The sequence below is a fragment of the Ciconia boyciana genome, chromosome 3, assembly GCF_034638445.1.
Source record: "Ciconia boyciana chromosome 3, ASM3463844v1, whole genome shotgun sequence".
NCBI lineage: Eukaryota > Metazoa > Chordata > Aves > Ciconiiformes > Ciconiidae > Ciconia > Ciconia boyciana.
Window position 1 is genome coordinate 90163446 of NC_132936.1, and position 22303 is coordinate 90185748.

The window sequence follows — 22303 nt, forward strand, 5'->3', positions numbered from 1 at the left end:
CGGCTCGGCTCCCGTGGACTAGGGGCCGCACAGGCGCCGCTCCCCCATTGGGCACGAAAGCAAAAGCCTCGCCGCCATTGGCCGCCCTCCCTCGCCGTTCCCGCCCACCGCTTTGACAAGCCCGGAATGGAGCGGCGCCGCCTCGTGGGGGAGGGGGGCAGAAGGCGGGGTTCGGAGGGGGAGCCCCCTCGGATTGGCCGGCCGCGTTGCCGTGGCGATCGCTTCTGGCCTCGCTGATTGGCGGGGCTGTGTCTCCGTGGTGGAAGGGAAGATTACGAGCGCAGGTCAGATGAGGGGAGGCCGGTCCGGGGCGGGGGGGGGGAGCGGGGGCCCAGCGGGAGCTCCGCCCCGCGCCCCCCCCCCCCCCGCCCCTCCCCGCCCCGGGTCGCGGGGGGCGGTGGCGGTTGCCCTCATGAAGCGCCGCCGGTGCGGGCGCGCGGCCGCCGCGCCCCCGGTCCCTCCGCCTCGGCGGGTTGGGGAGCGGCTAAGGGGCGCGAAAGCGCGGCCGGCTGCTGGAGCCCCCCTCCGGCGCGGCGCGCCCCTGCCTCACAGGCCGGGGCAGGAGGTGAGGGTGGGCGGTGTTCTCGGGGGCGAAGCGGCGCTTTCTGGTGCCGGGGGTTGCCCCCTTGCTGTGAGGAGAACTCGGTGCAGCCGCCGGTGCCTCCTCTGCTTCCCCCGTCCCCGGTGCGGGCTGTGGGAGCAGTTCGGATTTCGAGGGCTCGAGGGACAGAGCATCGTTTCCCAAAGGCAGCGGTTTCGGGCTGAGAGAACAGGGAGTTTGCTGGGCTGAAGCTCCTTGTTTCTGAGCTAGCACAGTTCCTTTCCTGTGCCTCCCTGCCCCTACCGTTATGTCTTTGGTACCGTGGCATGCAGCGAGGGCTGTGGGAGTACATTTGTGTAGAAGTCTCCGGTTCTTCTCAGCTTAATCCTTCCCCACCTCTTTAATTTTATTTTTTTTTATTAGCTTGGTGAATGGACTGCTGCCATGGAGACATCAAGCATAGCTCAAAATAGCTAATAAGGCAGAACTGGAAAGGGGACTATCGCCAGTACAAAAGGGGGGGAAGGGAAAAAGCAATTTTAGCCACTGACGTATGAGATGCAACCAGGAGAGAGGGGAGCCACAACAGGAGAGATGAGGGGCTGCAGCCATCAAGGTATTAAGACCGACTGATGTTTTGTGAGGTAGAAAATAATGTATGGGCCAGGTCAGGAAACACATTCTCCTTCTCCCCCTAATGTCATTTTATTCTTCGAAAAGTCCTCCAGCCAGTTATAAATGCATGCAAAATACAGAGCTTTCGTTATTTTTTTTTAAACAGTAAAACAAAGGAAACTTGGGGACAAAGGCATTGTTTGCAGTATGTCTTGAAGATCAAAAAGGCTCGTGCTGCAGAGAAATGGCTGATGTCATTTTTATCAGTGATGATCCTCCTCTGCACCTAGGACACTGGCCTCCTAATGCAGCTGAGGGGCAATAAGGACTGGAGTCTTCAATTAATAATATTTGTAATAGGTTGTTGTGAGGAAATAGGCCCTGACTATCCCAGCAAATGTCTACCGTTTTATGTAGCCTTCACTGCTCTATCTATCCTTATAGGATTCCATTGTTATTTTACAAATAGTGTGTTGAAAAGGTTTATGTGGATTATAACTGCTGCCTAGACTGGAAGAACTATCCTGCCTGACTGCTTTAACATAAAACTATATTGGCAGTTGTGATACCCATTTATAACTGAAATATTTTACATAAATTTCAGTACTGGGAATAGTTCCTGAAGTAACTACTAATCCTTCAATAAAGTTAACTAAATGCATCAGAGGATAAATTTTACTCCATGGGGAAAAATAAATGTTGTGATTATATGCTTACAAAAAAGGTCATGCCAGCATATAGTTCAAGTTTTTGATGCACCATTGTTGCACAATCCACCAAGAACAGTTAGAGGAGGCTGCTAGAAGGAACATCTTGGGGGACCTGGAGGTCAAAATAATTTTTAATTAGCTGGTATTCCTTTCTGCCATTTAGAGGAAGAGCTTTAATCTCCTCTAAGCACTTCCCCTCCAATGGAAATAAAATATAAGAACTTCCAAGTGATAATCGAGACGGTTTAATGAGTAAAAATATTTTGTAAGTATTTTCTTCTGGGTTTACTACCTTTCTTTATGTAGTGGTTTTTTCCTCGTCAGCTTGCCTTTATAATTTCTTAAATATATTTCTTTTGTTGTTGTTGCTGCATACCTCTTGGGCTGGATCCCTTTTCTCCTTGTGCTTCCTTTTTAAGGTTCCTTCTCCCTTAACCTTTCTTTCCTTGTATGTGGTTTTTTCTCACCTAGCTTAGGTGTAGATTAGGATGAAATTTTAATTTTATGTATGTAATGTGAACATAGTATCCGTATAGATGCAGAGGAACAACTGCAACTCTGTGTTAGCAGGTCATAGAAAGCACAGGCTTTTTTGCTAATCCTTAGATTGTGGCACATGCCACAAACACTGTGGCAGCCTGTTTTCTGGTGAATCTCTGTCCTTCTCTGTTATCCACTAGCGCTCTCAATCCATAGCCCAGTGAAGCTGGAAGACATCCTCCTCAGTTTCTGCCTGTTCCTGACAAAGCTTGTCATCCATAGTACTGCAGGAGGAATGTCTGCTGTTTCCACTGGCAAGGGCGACAGTAGGGTTTTTTCTTTGTTCCCTATCACAGGTGGACATAATACCACTGAGCAGTGTTTAGTGATTTGCGGGCTCCTCTTTTTAAACTTGAATCACCTCCTGATCATGGATTGTTGCTTTGTTTAAGGGCTGGTGATGCGCTCCCTCAGTACCACATAACGTAAATGAAAGAGGCAGAAACAGAAAAGCAGGCAGCTCTTCAGTCAAATAGAATATGGTGGTGCTGGGCTTCCTGGTGCTCAGGACATGCAGGTTTGAAAGTGTTCTAGCCACGGGCTGAGAAACTGGGCTCAGCTTTCAGTGAATGCTTGTGAAGCATGGGTTAAGTTGGGCGATCCTCCTTCTTTGACTGTCATTCTTCTGAGCACTGTTTTTACGGGGAGAAGTATCAGGAGCACTTACCTGTTCAGAGCTATTTCAGTCATTTTTCCCTGAGGTGCAGGGGAAGGTTGACACAATGCATGGACAATCCCCCGAGTGAGCATACCCTTGAAGCACAGACCACTGGTACGCATGTATGTCTGCTGGCAGTTTGTTCCTTACCTGGAAGAAAAGCATGAAGGCAAGAATGACTTGCCAGTTAGTGTGCCCTTTGCATGCAGGGTTTTCCTTGAGTAACATCCCTGTGCCCAGCTTGGGTGGCATATGTCCTCAGCTGTCCCAGCTTTCAAGATGTGTTGCTTTCTTGATTTTTGTTCTTATTGTCCTCTTGCACATGGTTTATTTTACGTTCTTTCCTATCACGCTTTTCACATTGTCCACTTCCTATCTCCTCCCTTCTCAGAAAGCTGTGCGCTGACACTGTTACTCTAGGTTTCTCTCTTCACAAACTGTCATTTTCCGTCTGAGGAACCTGCTGTTCCTAGCAGTCCTTCCTTCTACTGTTAAAAGCAGGCCTGCCAAACTTCATAGTCCTTACAAAGGAAGTATCTCCACTTCCTGTATAACATAGTAGCATCTGAGATAATATTAGTGGGTAATTATCCATCTTGTAAATACCTCAATGTGCACCAGAGAAAAAAGAAGGCCCTCTCCTGCTCTCCAGAAGGTATTTCTCAACTATCCAGCAGCCTTTTATAAATTTAGGCTCCTCTCAGAAAACTCGTTTATTATGCACAGTTGCAAAGCAAACTTTGAGAAGAGATATAAAAGCGCATTGGGAAGAAGAATATGACACATTCCTAGTCAGTGTTGCACTAGCACTGCTGTAAACTGCCCTGTTCACACAGCATTTCCACTTTAAGTCCTCACTTAAAACTGTATTTGAATAGTGAACATTAGCAGAAGCAGTGCTGGTACTTTTTTTAATCATGGTAAAATGCTTCTTTCTATAACAGCTGGCATTCTGTACTTCTGTGATCTAGGCTATGTAGTCACTCTTAAAATGAATTCTGACTATGAAATAGAGTAGAGAACACAAGCTAAGGCTTGGCTAAGAATAATTTGTTACGTAATTAGTACAATGATAAGAATAAATCAAAACCTGTATTCTATCAAGCATGGTAGGCATAGGGATTCTTCTCATGTGTTTCCTTTCCAACCTACTGGTTTCAACTGCTTGTATCTTTCAGAATTTTTCAGATTTTTAATTTGTTTGAAAGCAGTTGCTTTATTTCTAGAAAGTCTGATGGGGAGAGAGACGTTCTTTTGATCAGGTGCATTTACAATAGCGACAGCACTTCAGAAAATAAAATGGATAGCTCAGAGACCTGTACTGATTTTGGAGAAAGTCCTTGATAAATCAGAGATGCAAAAAAAAATCTGGCAAGTCAAACTGTATCTTTAGGTGGTAACAGGCTTCAGAATATGAGGATGTAGAACCCTTTGATCAGAACTGCTTTTAGTGAAAAATCCTTTCTTCTGTCACGGTCCCCTTCAAGGTAAAAGATAATGTTCTCGGTGGAAGCATTTAAAAAGACAGACTTCAAAATACTGTATATGAGTCATATATAATTCTTTCACAGTTACTGAATAGTAACTTCTGGATATCAGGTCTAAAATAGTCATATTGAAAGTTGTGCTGTGGTGTTAACTAGGTATTCCATTTTATTTTCTGCTTCATTTTACTGCCCTTTGGAGCATATACTGACTTAGTTACCGAGGGTAGTGTGGAGAAAACTGAAAAATAATTGTTGAAGAATCAAGAGAGAATAGCTTTCAGCTACTTAGCAGTGGCCTGTCATACATCTAAAGTTGCCATTTTCATTTATTTCTTCAAGCTTTTATTCTACATCTATTAATAACTTGTAGCCCCTTACATCTATTCTCCATTTTATTGATGAGTTCCTCATTTTTATAAATGTAAAATCACCTGGGTTTTAATTTGTACTTCAAAATTACATACATTTATTTTGATGCCCTCAGAACTGGTGTTTCCTGTGGAAAAATAGTACTTCTGTCTTTGTGGATTAAATTGGGATAGCAAGCATCTGTCAAGTCTCCTCACAGAATGTTCATTATTTTGTAGTGGGGAGAGTTTAAAACAAGTAAATGCTTTGAAAATTTGGACTTTATCATCACTTCCCTAACTTTGAGAGCTGGATTATTCAGATATGATCTGATTATTCAGATAGTAACTTGCTATCTTCTTCCCATTATAGAGTATTGTCTATGCAGCAGATCCTAACTGATGAAGCCAATTTAACAAAAGAATATGGTTGCACTTTTCTTGTTGACTTGTCATACCCTTTCAAGAACCACTAAAATTTATTTCTTAGAGCTAGTGAGTTCACTGCTGCTAGTAACATTTCAACTTATTTTCTTGGAGGGAGCTGCCCAGAAAAGCTGCTGTAGTAAATCTTCTAACATCATCACCTTGTGAACATGGCTTTTTCATTTTCTTGAACTAGCTTAGATGGGAAGACAACAGCAGGTGACACCGTGTACCAAACAGTGGCACCAACAGCTGAGTAGGTGGCATGCTGCTGGCAAGGACAGCTCATCTTAAGACTGGTACTCATACTTTGAGATTCTAGGTTGATGCAAGAGCTGTCAGAAACCCAGCGTGTTTATAAGCTTTTGTGCAGCTGCTTGGAGGGTGTTACAGTAAGCTGAGAAATCTGATTGTATTCTGAATTCAGGCATGGTGATATATTACAGGAAAATTGCTCTGTCTAGGGAAGATTAATAGTTGAGCTGCTGCTTTTTGTATGGTCTTGCACAAATTCTCAACATAGAAATTGGGGATCAGCATCGTTTTTTTTTTTCCCACAAGTAACAATTCTCACAATCTGGCAATGTTGTCAGCTGTGGATGAAACTGGAATGCCACTTTAGCAATAAAAATAGCAGTACCAAGTCTTTATGGTGTCTCCTTGTCTTCACTTAAATGTTATTATTCATTCCAGAAAGTCAAAACACTGTTGTTAAAATCCTTTCAGTGTCTTTTTTAAGTGTCAGTGTTTGATGGAGACTGTGTTCACCACAATGCAACAGAATTCATAATCTCATTCCACAGTTTCTGTACGTTTTCCAAAATAGAGCTTTTTAGGCTTGGTTTTGGGTCTGCAGGTTTCTTTCAATTTTTTTTGTTCCCCAGTCTTACCGCTCTTGGACTACACTATCTCAATGTTTCCCTCTTAGCATATTCAGAAATATGTAAAATATTGAGAGCCTTCGTACTAGGACTAACAGTCAGAGCTCATTCCAGCCCCTGCAAGTTAGCAGACAATTGAAAAGTTAAGTTTTTTCCTCTGAAGGAGCTATCTTCTGGCTACTCTCACACCCATGTATCTATCTAAGCTATTAAAGAAGAAAAGCTATGTTAAAACAAGTTAAAACAAAAGAATCTTCAGATTACCATAGGAAAGTCATCTAGATGTCAGAGAACTAAGGGAAAACATTATTTGTGCAGTGGGCCATCTAATATACTGCAAATACAGTGTGTATCTTTAAGTCATTGCAGGAACAAGTCAAATGAGAGTCCTAAGTCTCTTATTTTTTGTGAATTTATGCATAATTACAAAAAAAATTACACAGCCTTTAATGTCACACAGAAAAAACCTCCAACCCTTGCAGGAAATAATTTAATTTACAAGGTTTTAACTGCTTGCTATGTTAAAGCAATTAGCTAAGAAACACAGAATGGAAATGGGAATAGTAAGATGGCAATATTGAAGTTTATTTGAATAAAAGTTTAGGATTTTGATTAATTGAGCAACTGTTGGAAGCCACGTTTACCATTTCTGTGACTGTCAAACAAATTATGGTCACTCTCCTGGTCTAATAAAAACTGGGCTATGCTTAATCTGGATTCCAGTATCCAGTGCTAGTGAACATTGATTATGCTCCTTGTTACAAGTTTCAGAAAACAAAAATAGGAATTCTGGGGGCTGTATCTAGTCCCTGTACCCATTGCCAATAACCTAGCAAGCCAGTTCTCCAGCTACAATATTCATATTTTCAGAGCTTTGCTAGTATTTTTTCACAACATAATATTTACTGTCTTATTTCTAGCTTTTTCTTCTGATTCCCCGTCTTCTGTTGCAGCTTCTTATATTGTACCCTGAGGTCTGTGGCCTTTACCTCTACTGAGATTACAGGAAAAATAAACAGTGTCAGAAAAAGATGTTAAGAATGGGAAAAACAACAAAAAAGAGGTGTTAGTAAACCCAAGGGAAAAAAAAATCAGAATACTGGGTATTTTACTGGGTAGATTAGGGCTGTCGTGGACATTAGGAAAAGGTTCTTCAATGCGAGGGTGGTCAGTCACTGGAACAGGCTCCCCAGGGAAGTGGTCATGGCACCAAGCCTGTCAGAGTTGAAGGAGCATCTGAATGATGCTCTTAGTCATGTGGTTTAGTTTTAGGTAGTCGTGTGAGGAGCAGGGAGTTGGACTTGATTCTTATGGGACCCTTCCAACTCAAGATATTCTGTGATTCTATCTTTGGCAGAGAAAGAACGCTCCAACGAGGGGTAGCAGTACAGAGAGTTGAATTGCAGAACCTTTATAAGTAAGTCACTTCAAACTTTATTCTGTGTTTCAGTTAAATCCAGCACACCAGTCACAGGAGATCAATGACAAATGCTGAACAGCACACATCATTACTGTAAATATCTGAAATGTTGGACGCTGTCTGCAGGTGATCTGTTCAGCTGCTGAATCTAATTGTTTGTTTTAAGAAAACCCATTTCCTGGTATTCTGAAGCAAGTTCTCTCCTCTCTACTTAATCAATACTTCTTCAAAATAAATTCTAACTGCTCTTAATTTGTTTGCTTTCTGTTTAGGCATGTTGCATGTGGAGGGTGCTATACAAAAATCAAGTTATATACATTATCACCCATGTGATTCCCATAATAAATTGTTCCCCTTTGTTTCATGCATTCAGGTGATGTAGCCCCATGGAATTATTCAGACTTTCATCCAGCAGTGCAGTTTCAATACTTTATTTTGAAAGTCTCTTAATAGCTAGTTTAAAACAAGTGAACAAATTAAATGTAAAGTGTTCTTTATTAAATAACTCAAAAGGTAAAGCAAATTGTGCGATTAAGAAAGACAACATCATGGTTCCAAAGGATTTTTACAGCAGAAAACAAATTGCGGCAAATGAGCATTTCAGTCTAGCAGCCAAATTGTCCTCATTTTTATGGAGTTAATTTCGGTCCTCAAATTGTGACTTGTTTTTTAAAAGATATGCTGCTAGAAATTCAATGGGATTTGGCGGTCTGTAAAGAAAAAAGTAAATCAAAAGCAGTTATTTTTTGTTATATGAAATCAGGTAGCTGAAGAACTAATCACCTTCCCTTAAAAGCAACATAACTCCTCCCAAACACTTATAAGCATTGATTTAGGGATGACTAACTACCTGGAGTTACCCTGTAAATTTCCAGTTTATGTCTGATGAGAAAGTCTTAATAGAGAGTCTTAGTCACCCTTGGTTCAATGCTACTAAATTGCTAGAACAGTTACATACCTAGAATTAGGGTATAGTCTGTAAGTGTACATCATTGGAAGTTACATGCATTTGCCTATTTCTTTAACTCATGCTATATAAAGTAAAAGTTAATCTGTCAGTGCTTTCTTGCTTCATTTTCTTCAGATGGTTATTGTGTAGTTTTGTGCATTAGAGCTGTTTTCATGGTTTCTGGCAACTGACATGAACACAACAAAATGTCAACAAAAACTTCACATTTGAGAAGCGCCATAACTTGCATGTAGTCAGTAATAAACACTTTTGATCACTGGCTTTAGTCCGTAAGTTTTTTTTAAAAAGCTCCTCTAGCTACAGCGCATGAATCCTGCTAATCTGTATTCTGTCTGCAGAATAAATGACAAACTTATTCCACACTGGATCAGACCAAAGGTCTGGCAGTGAGCAAATATGCCTATAAAGAGCATTAAAAAAATGGAAGAAGTGCGCAGAGATCCTCTGGGCCATTCTTTTGGCTTCCAAGCATGTACCATCTTTCTGAGCCAGCACCTTTAATAGTCCTGGGTGGATTCCTCTACAACTTTGACCAGTTGCCCCTTGAGCCCAAATAAAATGTTAATGTCCTCAACCCGAGGCAAAAAATTATATAGCTTAATTATGTGACCTGTGAAGGATCACCTCCTTTTTTTCATTACGAATTTGCTACCTGCTTTGCTTAATTTGATTACTGTATCAGAAGAGATAATAAACAATCCATCCCAATTCATCATCTCTATGCTATTCGTGATTTAACAGATTCCTAATATATTCTCTCACAGAAGTCTCTTCTCTAGGTGTCATATATTCAGTCACTCCATATACAGATAGCATTCCATACTGCTGATCACCTCACTCTTCTTACTTTTCACATGCTACCAGAATACTGCGGAATTGGAATTCCAGACAATATTAAAAATACAAGAACATTATAAATTCAAATAGTGACATTATGCTTGTTTTTACCCCTTCAATTTCTAAGTCCTACCATTCAGAATTTATTTTCGATTGAGCAATGCACTGACGTATACATTTAACAGTTTAAAGATATTTTTTCACAAGGGTTGTCAACTCAGAATCTATCATTTTGCCACTAGCATTAGGGTATTTATTACCCTCCTAGCGGCATCATTTTGTGTTTATTTGTATTCAATCTTTCACTTTTTGTCATAGTTTCAATTTTTCATAGCAGTCTTCCATAGTTTCACATCGAGTTTATGAAGTTCCTGTGCAATTATTTACAATTGATCAACTTAAAAAAAACCCAAACAGAAAACAAAACACAAAAACCCCCACCCTATTCTGTAAAACTCAGTATCATTAACAAATTTTGTCAGCCACTTCTTTAAATTGTTATAAATGATCCTTTCTGGGATTCTAGTGTTGAGCTCATTTCACTGTGAAAATTCACTATTTACTTCTACTGTGTCTCATATCTTCCAATCAGTTCCTCGTCTATATAAAGGCTTTTCCTTTAATCCCACAGCAACTAACTCTCCCTAAAAGCTTTTAGTGAATGACTGTGCCAGAAACCTTTTAGAAATTTAAACAGACTGTACCATCTGGATTCCTGTTTACACGTGCTTGCTGACTCCTTCAGTGAACTCCAAGAGACTTATAAGACCTGACAAAAGTGCTGTTGACTCCTCCCAAATATGTCATTTATCCATATGCTCACTATCCTGGATGATAACTTCTACTGAATTCCAGGGATAGTCATCAGATAATACTGGGATGTTCCCTGAACATCTCTATATTCCTTAGAAAAATAAATTAGCATCCATTAGTTACTTTCCAGTTCAATTTTAAGCAGAAGATTATACAGCAGAGCTGGCAGTTCAGCTTTTTCACACCTGAGGTTTTAACATGTTCAACTGAATAGCCAATTTGACCTTGACAGTTTGATACTGTCAGGTTTTTTCCCTGTATGTTCCCCAACCTCTTCTATCAATGTTCCACTTTCACTCCTGTGATGAGTCCCTATAAGGAACAGCTCCTCCCACAGTGAAGAAAGAACAGAAAAAAAAAAAAGAAAAAGTGTTGTCGGTAACACAAGTATCCAGACTGTAAGCGTGGGGTATGCACCTCAGGCTGTGTTTTACATTCAGCCTGCAGCATAACTCCCACAGATGTCAACTGAAGATGTGCACACTGCTCAGGTGTACACATGGGGTGTACCTTCCTAGACGCAATTTTGCCTAATTAGCTGTCTGTACAATGCAGTTCAAATTCACAACTGCTTTTGAGGTTAAGACACTGTTGATGATTGTTCTGGCTGTAGGTACCATGATGCTATTATGGTCATCCATACCAGCTTTTGATAATGTTATTTTGGCAAAACTGAGAAATGGTTACATGCAGTATGACTCGCCAATAGTTCAAGATATCCAAATTAATCTCTAGCCTTTTGGTGTAAGATGAACAACTGTTTGCTATTATTGAAGAATACCCTCCTACATTGACTGATAAGAGATTTGGGGCACCTTGACAGCATAATCTTTACTCAAAGGATAAACTATCAGTTTGCTTCTTACTGTGTGGACAGTGCAGGGTCAGCCTCATCCTTTAGAAAGTATTTTAATCTCTGACAAAGATGCATGTCAGGCCCGACTTGTCTGTCTGTCTTTTAAATAGCAAGCAGAACTCTTTATAATTCCACACTACAAAAATCTTGTTCAAAACTAGAACAACTGCTTGCCTTGCTTCCATAAGGTGAATGTGATAAAATTAATTTAAAAATATACATTTTTCCAAAAAAAACCCCTTTGCAGTAGCATACTTCATTGGGACGTCACAAATTCAATAAATAACTCTTATCACGCCATAGGCATCTAAGCGAGGAACACGTCCTGCATGGTCAATCACAGTAATTCATAGGTTTATAAACCTGTTGTAATGACTTTCTTACAACTAGCAAAACCATGTCTGGTGTGCGAGGTCTGAAAAGGTGACATACCACCCAAACTTGAGACCTACTTTTTTCCTAAGAACAGAAGGAACACTGAAGCATCTTACCTCTCTTTTGCAAGAACAGCAAGTCCCTGTAGCAAGATAGGTACAACTGTCTGATCCAAGTAGGCACGTGTGGGTAATGACTGAAGATCCACCTTCTGCTTTGATGTTTTCTCTGCATTTATTTTCTCATTTTCTACTATCCTCTAAAGTAGGAAAAAAAAAAGTGAACGAACATTGGTAATAGCAGCCACATCTACTTTGAAGTGTGAGTGCAAACAAAGTACCCATCTCTCTGCAATTCACTGGCAATAATTTTTCTTAAAAAATGTAAAGAAGTTAAGTGCATATTTTTTCTTGCACAAAAACCTAATCCAGAGGAGCCTTCTGTTAAATTCTTATGTTTTGGGGAAACAATGTTAGGAAGTCGTAAGTTTTCTAAAACAGAAGACACCCAATCTCTATCATTTTTATTTCTCCTTCTGCATTCACAGATTTAAATGCTACACCACTGAGACAGGAATGACTACTAACAAGAGTGGTCTCAATTAAATGGTTCCTGTATGCACACACTTCTAACACAAAATGCTAAAAGCACAAGAAATTCAGGTGAAGTCTGACAAAGGGGACGCTGTCAAAGTCAAGCACTTTGAGACTGTGCTCTATTAAAGTATAGATGGACACCTTAAAGAAAACATATGCAAAATACTTCCAGGTGCCTTCTGGTCAAAAAGTGCTGAATCATCTTACACCATTAACTGTAGTTAAAAAAAGATACCCTACCAGTACTGCCAGTAAACCAAACATAATTCAACACAACATACACGAATCTACCGATATGGGACCAACGTAACCAACGTGTTATGGTTCTGTAGTGGGAGTTGAGGCATACAGTCAAGCAGTTATCAGGGAGATGAGTCACAAAGGGCATTTAAGAACAGTTTCTGCAAAAGCCTAGCATAGAGTAGGAGCTTATAATGGAGGGAGACTGAAGGCATTTCTTTAATAAGGAATAGGAAATGTCATAAGAGTTATTATTCTAACCCACACTGTTACCAGCAGTAGAGAGAATGGATTGTGTCTACTCTTTCTCAGCATAAGTAATTAAATATAGCTTGGATTATTCTGATCCATTATTTCTATTGATGAGAATATGAAAAGGATCCCTCCCTTTGATACTTCTGTAGAAATGCCATCAACTCCTCCTATTCCCCTCCCTGTACTAAAAGTCTGCTGGCTTTCTGTGACATAATATATTATATAGATATATATAATAGATAGCGATAGAATAGATAATTATCATAGCATACTTCCAAAAAACCCTGCCTCAATAAAAGGTTCATTATTTACTTCAGTACCATTTAGTATAATGGAAGCACCACAACAGAAAATATATTAAGAGCCAGTTATGGCAAGGGACTAGTATCTGTTGGTTCAGTTTACATCTAACTTTCTTGGGAACATTACATTTGCTGAAGTTAGACTCAAGACTCAACATTGTTCCCCTTGATCAGGAATGTGACTTCCACTGTACTTTATAGCAACAAAATCTTTGTTACCTCTACATTTTCAGTGAGACCATATTCAGAATGGGGATTTTCTGGAACCTGTAAAATAACACATGGTCAGCAAAGTGAAAATGTTCCTTTTATGCATGTAGCATTATGCACGTAAAACATTTCTTGCAATACCTGTGGCTGTCCTTCCATAATCTGTTCTGCCTCCATGATTTTAAAGGTGGAATTTGCTGGATGTACAATAACCTTGGAAAGCAATAAAAAAATTGGTCAGCAGGCTGAGATGAAGACCAGCGTTAGTTGACTGACACTGCATCACTCGGTTACTAAGGCACAATTAACTAGAGAGCAAACGAACTTGCTCTGTGCTCCCCCACGCCAAACCTGTACGCGTTTTTCCCGCACACAGAATTGAGAAGTATCTTAAGGTTCGCGTTACGTCCGCTGAAGAAAACGGTACCGGGATTAGAAAATACGGCATTCATCATTTGAAACAAGAGTCCCCAGCGACGGCCCGCTCCCCTGCCCGGCCGGGAGCGCCCGAGGGGAAGGCGGAGACAGCCCCTCCCTTCCCTGCCCCGCACGCCTGCCCGCCGCGCCGCGTTACAGCGCCAGTGCCCCGGGACCCCCCGCCGGCGGGGCCGGGCTGGGACCCCGCCGCACCGCCGGCCACATGCGGGCGCCGCCGGGGGGCGGCCCCGGCCGTGCCCCAACCGCCCCGCGGGGACGAGGCGACCCCCCGCGCCGCTCTCACCCGCCGGCGGGTCCGGGTCTCGGCGGGGCGGGAGGCCGGCGCTGTGGCGGGGCACCGAGAGCCTCTCCACAGCAACCAGAGCCGCTGGCGATGTCGTAAATTGTTTTGACGTAAGTGAAACGGTCGCGCTGCCGCCGCCGACCCCCGGCAAACTGCGCCTGCGCAGGGTGGGGCCCCGCCTGCCCCTGGGAGCCGGCCTGAGGGGAGGGGGAAAACGAGGAGGGCAGTTGGAGCGGCCGGGGAATGATGTCATCCTTGGGCGGGGCCCTCTGCCTTCTCAGCCCCCTCCCCATTGGCGGGTGGGCGCGGGGAGGTGGTTCGCTGGGCGGTGAGGGTCGCGCGGCGGTTCTTCAACCGCCAGAGAGCGGCTGAGGGAAGTGCGGTGGTGGCTGCTGTGGGGCTGTTGTCAGGGCCTGTTCGGCCTCGGCCCGCGTTTGGGGAGTTTCATAAGGCAGCCGGTATTACGCCAAGCGGCTCTGACTGAGGTTTTGTTTTGTTTTGTTTTGTTTTGTTTTGTTTTGTTTTGTTTTTAAGGCAATTTTCCTCACCGAAGCAGAGGCTCCCTCCTGACCTCTGTTGACCGTTTTGAGGTGTAGCCCGAGGAGCCTTAGTTAAGGCCCCTTGTGGGGGAGCAGGCAGGTCATTCCATTTGCAGGTGCCCTGTCAGGACTAACACTGGCGCGATGTTTCTATTCTCCAAACGAGCCTTTGAAAAACACGGGCCCTTGAAAGTTTTGTGGTACAGAAATCTACTGATAATTAATGCAGTTTGACGCCTGAGGAGCTCACTATGGTGTCTGTGCAAAATAACTTTGCTGAAACTAATTTTGAACTGAAAAGGAGGTTTTGTTAGTGAAATGACCTTTCAGAGCTGTGTAGAGTACAGTTTGCAAAACAATGGTGGCCATTAATTTTGCCCAGTTGCCTCTGTGTTAAGAAAAATGCAGCTGCTCAGCTTTCTCTAGGTATGAGCTTTAATCATCCTGTCTTGACTTGAAGCTATCAAGAAATGGAAAATCTACTGCTTTTTTAGTTGTTGTACTGTTACAAATTGCACCAGTGTTTTAACATCTATGCCTGATTTCTTTGTTTTGTTTTCATTAGGATTTAAATTCTGTGTCCGGTAATGTGGTTTGTGCTAGTAGATTAAAAAGGCCTTCAGAACCTTCTTATTTTTGGCTTGAGAAAGTAGTTACATTCCTGTAGTCTAAATTTTTTTATTTTTTAATAAACTTTTGTCATTGTTTTACAACAATAGGTCTATTCTTTTTTTCTGTCTTCTTGCTGCAGTGACAACAATGTGTATGAACGATCTAGCTGATGCTCTGAAAAGATCAGCAATACGGAGAAATAACAGAAAATGCCGTGTTCTCATTACGTTATGCTCTGATGTAATCATCTAATTCTTAATGGTAATGATGAAGTGTGTTTACATCAGTGAATTTGAAATTATGTTTACAGAACTGACAGTGTTATCAGTGTGATAAACAGGCTTAAAAAGTAGTGCAGTCAGTCACAGATTTGGTACTGAACTGAAGGATTTGGGATTGGAGCAGAACCGCATGCTGTCTTTGTGTCAATCTGAGTACCTAGTACTGGCAAACTTAGCTGGTGTCGAGAAGGCTAGGTGAAAACACAGAAGGCAAAATCCTGAGATTTTTTTTCTAAAGCTTAAACAAAACAGGAATACAAATAAATTCTTAATGTGAACAGGTGAGGTTGAAGAGTGCAAGCTGTTCATTCATTTTGAGGCGCTCTCCTAATTTTTCATCATGTTCTAGCCATGACATTTCAGAGAATTACATTTAGAATACCTGAATTTGTTGTAGCAATGGCTATCAAGGAAAAAAATCCTTTTACCCCTAGCCCCCTGTTTCCCCATTTATACATTTTCTGTTATATTCAGTTTTTGCAATGATGTCATGTTGGGAGTGAGAAAAGGTTTCCTAACTTGACCTTTTGTGCAACAGTAAGTTGTGGTGTCAGAGTAGTTGCACCTTTCTAATTCCTACGATTGTGGTGCTTGTCTGCTCTGATTCCCAAACCTTTCGCTGAGATACCACATTCTACCTCCCGTATTTTACGAGTCCTCAACCTTCAGGGCGAAGTCAAGTCAGGTGGGTGAGCTGATCTAACGGGTCCGCTCCAGAAAACACGAAGTTTCGCTTCTGCCCCCACCCTTTTCTGGTGTTCATCAGAACCCTTGCTGAGCCAGGACATCTCACTAAGCCAGCAGAAAGCCAACTGTTGCTCTGATTTGTTTAAGGCTGCTTTTGTTTTTTTTTTTAAACTACATTAATTTTATGCCAAATTATTAATTAGAATAGTTCACAGACAGGTCCCAATGAATGCTAGAGCCAGCTTAATATGGGAGGGTAGGGTGATTCAACTTGCAGATGACTAAAATATTTAATTTATATTGGTTTATATAATTTAATAAATTTTATATTTATTTTATAAACATACCGATTCTGTAGGTTCTCACTAAAAGCATTAACCTTTGCTCGCAATTCCTGACTGATGTCTACTTCTGAAGCTGTGTTTTGGCTTAACAAGTTGTTATTCCCCTAACAGATGCGTTGTTTACCAGTGCATCAGTCTATATTTTATTTGCCATGATACAGTCACATGACTTACAAAGGTGTCATTCTAAATTTTTTAAAAAGTAAAAATAACTGAATAGATTGAGAAGTCAGGATTGTTTGAGATCCATTGTCTTCCTCTTGTCGTTCAATCTGGCCTTTAGTTTATTAATAACTTATTCCTTCACCAGCTTTTCTACTGTTTTGCTCAGGAATGGGACGATACCTCAGAGAGCAGATGGATAATAGAGGCTGTAGGTCTGTCATCTGTTGTCACGTGGCTTATTTCACTTGACATTTTTGAATGCTACATAGTATTAACACTGCTTGAAGTTTCTGGAATTTCTCTGGTACTCCAAAATTTGTTAAATTTTTATATCGGGAAACGAGATTTTTTTTTTTTTAAGGACAGTTAGGAATATTGGAAAAAAAAAAAAAGATACTGAACTTTTCCCAGTCATGAGTGGACAGGAGAATACTTAATGATATTTTCACAATGTAAGTACATCATCCTTCTCACAAAATAGAGAATAAAAATACTTAATGAACCTTGCTGCATTTTTTTTGGCACTGATGGGTTTACTGTCTTTGTCTAATAACGGTTCTAGGTCATGAATAGTTCTGTTTCTATGTTATTTTATATGTTAATAAAATTCTGTATTTTATACAGTAATAAAATAATGAGGTGGAAAAAGAATTTAATTTTTTTTTCCCCCCAAATGATGTATCTATAATGTATACTCAATTACATTATTTTGCTCCGTCTGAGGAGACAGTCTGTCACTTCAGTTACAGAAACGCGGAGCAGACAAAGCACTGGAGAGTACTCTCTCGGGGGCAGCTCGGCAGTGGCGGGAGGAGAGACACAACGTTACTGGCGGTTACGCATCCCTGCGTAAAAGGCCTCTGACTCGGGAAATGAGGAAATTCCCCTGCACCCTCCTCATCCGCTTCGACAAACGACTGCGCGCGGGGAGCGATCCGAGGTACCCGCACTGCGCTTTGCCCGCAGGGCGGTTCACCGCTCCAGTCGCAATCGTCAATTTTACTAAATTATTCAACGTCTTTCCACTCGGTCTGTTCCAACGCGCTGACATCCAGCGCTCCCGCCCAGGGCTGGAGCGGGCTGAGGCTCCCCAGGCACAGCGCTGACATGACGCGCACCTCGCCCTGTCCCGCCCCGCGGCGCCCTCCCTCCTGCCGGGGTGCAGGCCGCTGCCCCAGCGGTGGGGCCGCCCCGGGACTACGCTTCCCAGCGTGCACCCCTCAGGCCGCGCAAGCGAAGCGCTGCCGCCGCCGCCCCGGGGCACGCCGGGAGCTGTAGGCGCCCCGCGGCGCCGTCCCCGCCTCCTATTGTCGCTTGTCGCTACGGTGCGTCGACAATAGCGGCGCCGCCCCGCAGTCGGCCAGGGCCGCTGCGCACTCCTCCCCCTGGGGCCGAGCGAAAGGGGCGTCGCCGCCGCCGCCATGGCCGGTTGTTGTCAGTCCCTGGCAGCGGGTTATGGCGACGGCGGTGAATGAATTCTCCGGGCGGCAGAGGGAAAAAGAAGGGCTCAGCCGGCTCCAGCTCCGCGCCCCCGGCCGCCGGGGCCTCACCCTCCTCGCCGCCCGGGCCGGGCCCCCCCGTGCCGCCGGCGGGGGCGGCGGCAGCGGCGTCCCCGCACAAGCGGAACCTGTACTACTTCTCGTACCCGCTCTTCGCCGCCTTCGCCCTGCTCCGCTTCGTCGCGTTCCAGCTCGGGCTGCTCTTCGCCTGGCTCTGCGAGCGCCTCTCCCGCGGCGCCCTCATGGCCGCCAAGGGCAGCAGGGCCGGGGCCGGCGACGCGCCCGAGCCCGGCGGGGCGCCCGAGACGGTGCGGGCCTGTCACAAGCGGGCCTTCGAGTGCATCTCTATGGCGCTGCGCATCGACGAGGACGAGAGAGGTAGGGGAGCGCCGACGGCCGCCCCGGGCTGCGGGGGGAGGCGGGCCGGGCCGGGCAGGCCGGTGGCGGGAGGCCGGGCAGGGCCTGCCGGCCGTGCGCCGGGGGACCGGGGCTGCCGCTTTGAGTGAAGAAAAACCAAAACCCGCTGATGTCAGAAATACGGGTTGCGAAGGACGTGTGCGGGAGGGTGAGCTGCGTGGTGGTGTCCGCATGCGGTTACGGCGCTTTGCTCCCCCGCCGCCCCCCGCTGGGTCCGTCCCTGCACCGCGGCAGGCGGCAGGCGCAGGCTGGGTCAGAAAGCCGCGGCTGGGACTCATTTCCCACGCAAAGCAAGTCTTTGCGTCTCACTCTCACAACTTTAAAGTTTTTGATGCGGGGGTCTGGGTGAGGCCATTAGAAATCGGGGGGTGTGACTGTAACTAGCTTTCGGTTTAACCAGGCCAGCCGGGCAACAAAAGCACCAGGGACAATAAGAAGGGTGCATCCTTTAATGTACTGTCTGACAAACGATGGAAGTGTTGAAGTGAGTCTTCAGGAAACTTGCCTCTCAAACTGCCCATTTGGAGTCATCTGGCTGTTAAGGAAATAAATATTTATTCATGTTTTGGCAGTTGCTTTTTAAAAACATTTTTCTTAAACTGCTTGAGATGCTTACTCTTAAAAAAATTATCCCTATGTGACTAGAAGATCTTAAGGAGGATGTTTAGGGTTCGATTAATAAAACACGGAGTGAGGAATTTTTTTTTTCTGTCTAGAGGATAAAAAAAAAAAGCGCAATTGCTAGTGCATTTGATTTAGCCATTTAGTCTAAATGCAGCAGCACAAGTCTGTCAGCATCCAAAAGGTCCTTGCGGGCATGCTGTGCTGGGTTTTAAAATTATCTGTAAACATCAGAATACCTTATTATGCCCTTTCAGTTGAGCTTTAGTGAAACTGCTATCCTAGAGGAGGAGGTTAAAAATATAGGAATAGGCCTTCAATAGAAGCTACATGCTGAGAGCACCATAAAGGCGAGGGATGTGTCTTGCTTTGCATTGACAATTTGGGAGTGGCAGTGGTAAGCTCCGGGAGAAAAAACCCACCATGTGCAGCAAGGTTAGTTCAGAACAGATGTACAGTATCAGAGCATTGAGGGTCGTAGGACCAAAGCATGAAAGAAGGTGAGGTAGTTTAAAACTTCAGTGTTTTTGATGATTGCTCTGTGAAGAGTAGCTAAGTCTTAAATTATCAGGTGCCTGTTCCACTGTTGTGGCTTATAACTGTTGGTGGTTTGAAGGGTAAGCTTTCAAATACCAATTTTAATCATGGACTTGCTTTATAGATATTTTTAGGGTTGTCCTATATGAATTAGCTGCACAGGTCATACATTTAGTAAGAAAAAAAAATCTTTGCTGCTAATGCAAGCAGTTGCAAAGCTGTTACAACCCTGCGAAAACAATATTCATTTCACTGAGAAAGAACTCACTTTGGTTTGATACATAATTTGTTATTTGCTGATCTGTTTTTACTGGAATATATGCATATCTTTGAATTTATTTGATATGTAAACAAGTTTTTTATAACTTCCAACAGAAAACAATTTCTTAGGTGTAGTATGTGAAGTGGTTGGGATTTCTGGATTGTTTAATATCCTGTTAATTATGTGGCGTTTTTGCTGTTCTGGAATCGATGTGCACTTCAGTAATTATGTAGCACTTCTGGTAATTTTTATGCTTCTGAATTATTGGGGAAATTAGTATTCTTGTTTTGGGATTTTCAAAATCAAGCTTAACATCTTTTCCTGGGACTGAGAAGGCATGTGAGGTGGGTTGACCCCAGCCAGCAGCTAAGCACCCACATAGCTGCTTGTTTACTCCCCTCAGGGGGACAGGGGAGAGAATAAGAAAAGTGAGGAAACTTGTGGTTCAGCATAAAGCCACGTTAATAAGTGAAGGAAAGAGGTGGGGGAAGACGAGTGATGCAAAGGCAATTGCTTACCAATGCCCAGACAGTTTCTGAGCAGTGTCTGCCTTGGAAGACAGCCCCCACCCTGTTCTTCCTCTACCCAAGTTGTTATTGCTGAGCATGATATTATACAATATGGGATATCCCTTTGGCCAGTTTGGGTCAGTCATCCTGCCGGTGTCCCCTCCCAACTTCTTGTGCACCACCAGCCTACTTGCTGGGGATCTAGAGTGGAAAAAAGAAAACCTTGAGCTGCGTAAGCTGTTCAGCAATAGCCAAAACATTGGTGTGCTATCAACACTGTTTTAGTCACAGATCCAAAACACATAGGGGCTGCTATGAAGAAAATTAACTCCATCCCAGCCAGACCCAGTACAGCAAATCAATGACTTCTCAGGAATGTGACTTTTTAATTGTACTTTTAATGTCTTAATCACTGAGAACTAGTAAACCATTCTGGGCAGATTCAGAGCACTACTTTTGCAAACAGCTCAATTTGGTGTATTGCTTTTAAAACTTCTCCAGTTAAAAGGTGGAAGTGAGATTTTAATTTTGACCTTGGCATGTTTGCAGCTGCTCTTCAGAATAGCAAAGTAATTCAGGCAATAGCAGAGGTGGCTGGAATCATCTCAGATTTCATTTCTAATAGCCATAATCAGCATTAGATTTACACTGCAATTGAAACCATTTCTATAGGTGATGGGGAGAAGCTGAAAGAAAAAAAGGCTACAGAGAGGATCAAAGTCACTCAGCTTTGAAGATTTAATTTATCTAGCTTTGTCCTTAACAGTCAGGATATATGAGGCTGGCAGAGAAAAGGCGGTAATAAAATGATTCCCAAGGTGTGTGATGTACATGACTGTAGGAAGGTGCTGCTCCTGTGGTTTGTGTTGGTAAGAAGAGCAAAGCATGGAATTACCTGCACAAGGTAACTTCCCAAATTTTATCAAAAGATTTTGCATCTGGAGAGGAGCAAGGGAAAACTCTTAAGAGGATTCTAGAAATGTATTGAAATATTCTTACTGGCACTAAAATTTGCTAGAAAATACGTTTGGGACTGAACTTGCCAAAAGACTTGAGTGACGAATCAACACAATCACTGGTAACTGGCACTTAGGAATAGTTTTGTGAAACATTAGGGTACTGATATCTGAAGGTTTAATTCTAGGCATTTTTGTTTTTTCTAGCACTAGCAGCTTGTTAATGCTAATCAGGTTTAAATTGTAATACCTAATGTGCTGTATTCCTGTGTGGAAAGGCATGCTTAGTGTGACACAGATAACTTGCAAAAGTATGTCTCCATATGCAGGCAAGTATCTCTTTAATGCAGAGTATTTATAGAAGGGGAGCAATATGAAGTAGATATAAATATCTGTTCAATGGGTTATTTGCTGTCATGGGGTCAGATAGTATAGGTTAGGCATAGGCACGTTCATGGTTGTATTTGCTGTGATATCCATTTAGGACATTCTTGGTGCAGAGGTGTACTCTAATTCTACATGTATTGTACTTCATGTGAAAGTTGACATACACCTGCAATACAGCAGTTTCATGATAGGATGACCAAAGAAATACCCCCATGACAAATGAGCTGCTCTGTACAAAAGTTAACCAGAGGAAAAGTGTCTCTTGTCTCACTTGGGCTGTATCTTAGACTCATTGCTTTTCTTCTTGAGTTTCTGTGCTTCGAGTATTACTTTGGTATTGGCTATCACTGGAAGATTAAGAGGCATGTCTCAGTTTGATGTTCCAGAAAGAAAAACTGTTAATTTCACCATTTCTGTTGTGAATGAATATGTGTAGGCTAACTATTTTAGCTTTTTTTTGTGGGTTTTGTGGTTTGTTTGGGGGTTTTTGTGTTTTGTTTTTTTTTTTTTTTCTTTTTAGGGGACTGACCTCTTTAAGGCAGATGGAGAAGTATTCCTAAAATAGGCAAAAGTGATTTGAGGCTGGTGTAGTACCTGTTTTTAATAGAAAAGCTTATTTGAAACTAAGTAGATATCAGGTTGACAGTGTCCCTTTAAATGTTTCTTTAAATCATGGAATTTTGTTCA

General features: G+C 42.8%; 2 protein-coding genes across 13 annotated transcripts in view; one reads left to right on the forward strand and one right to left on the reverse strand.

Annotated features, from left to right (window-relative positions):
* Nucleotides 1–8101: 8101 nt before the first annotated feature.
* Nucleotides 8102–18203, reverse strand: DPY30 (dpy-30 histone methyltransferase complex regulatory subunit). Of its 4 annotated transcripts, none has more exons than XM_072856543.1 (5): nt 18074–18203; nt 13221–13292; nt 13089–13136; nt 11593–11735; nt 8102–8335 (listed from the first exon to the last, which is right to left on the reverse strand). In XM_072856543.1, exons 2-5 carry the CDS (start codon nt 13254–13256, stop codon nt 8263–8265), a joined length of 300 nt encoding a protein of 99 aa, XP_072712644.1. In that variant the 5' UTR covers nt 13257–13292; nt 18074–18203; the 3' UTR covers nt 8102–8262. The 4 variants fall into 4 exon arrangements, with proteins under 4 accessions (XP_072712644.1, XP_072712647.1, XP_072712646.1 ...); XM_072856546.1 differs by lacking the exon at nt 18074–18203 and adding an exon at nt 13801–13933; XM_072856545.1 differs by lacking the exon at nt 18074–18203 and adding an exon at nt 13507–13576.
* SPAST (spastin) overlaps nt 17752–22303 on the forward strand; it is a 39656-nt gene continuing 35104 nt past the window's right edge. For 5 of the 9 annotated variants that reach the window (XM_072856526.1, XM_072856530.1, XM_072856531.1 and 2 more), the window contains exon 1: nt 17755–18305. In XM_072856526.1, the coding sequence (XP_072712627.1) occupies nt 17900–18305 (406 nt within the window). In that variant the 5' untranslated portion in view covers nt 17755–17899. Of the gene's footprint in view, nt 18306–22303 lie in introns of all 9 variants that reach the window. The other 4 variants (XM_072856527.1, XM_072856528.1, XM_072856533.1 and 1 more) reach the window with 3 other exon arrangements.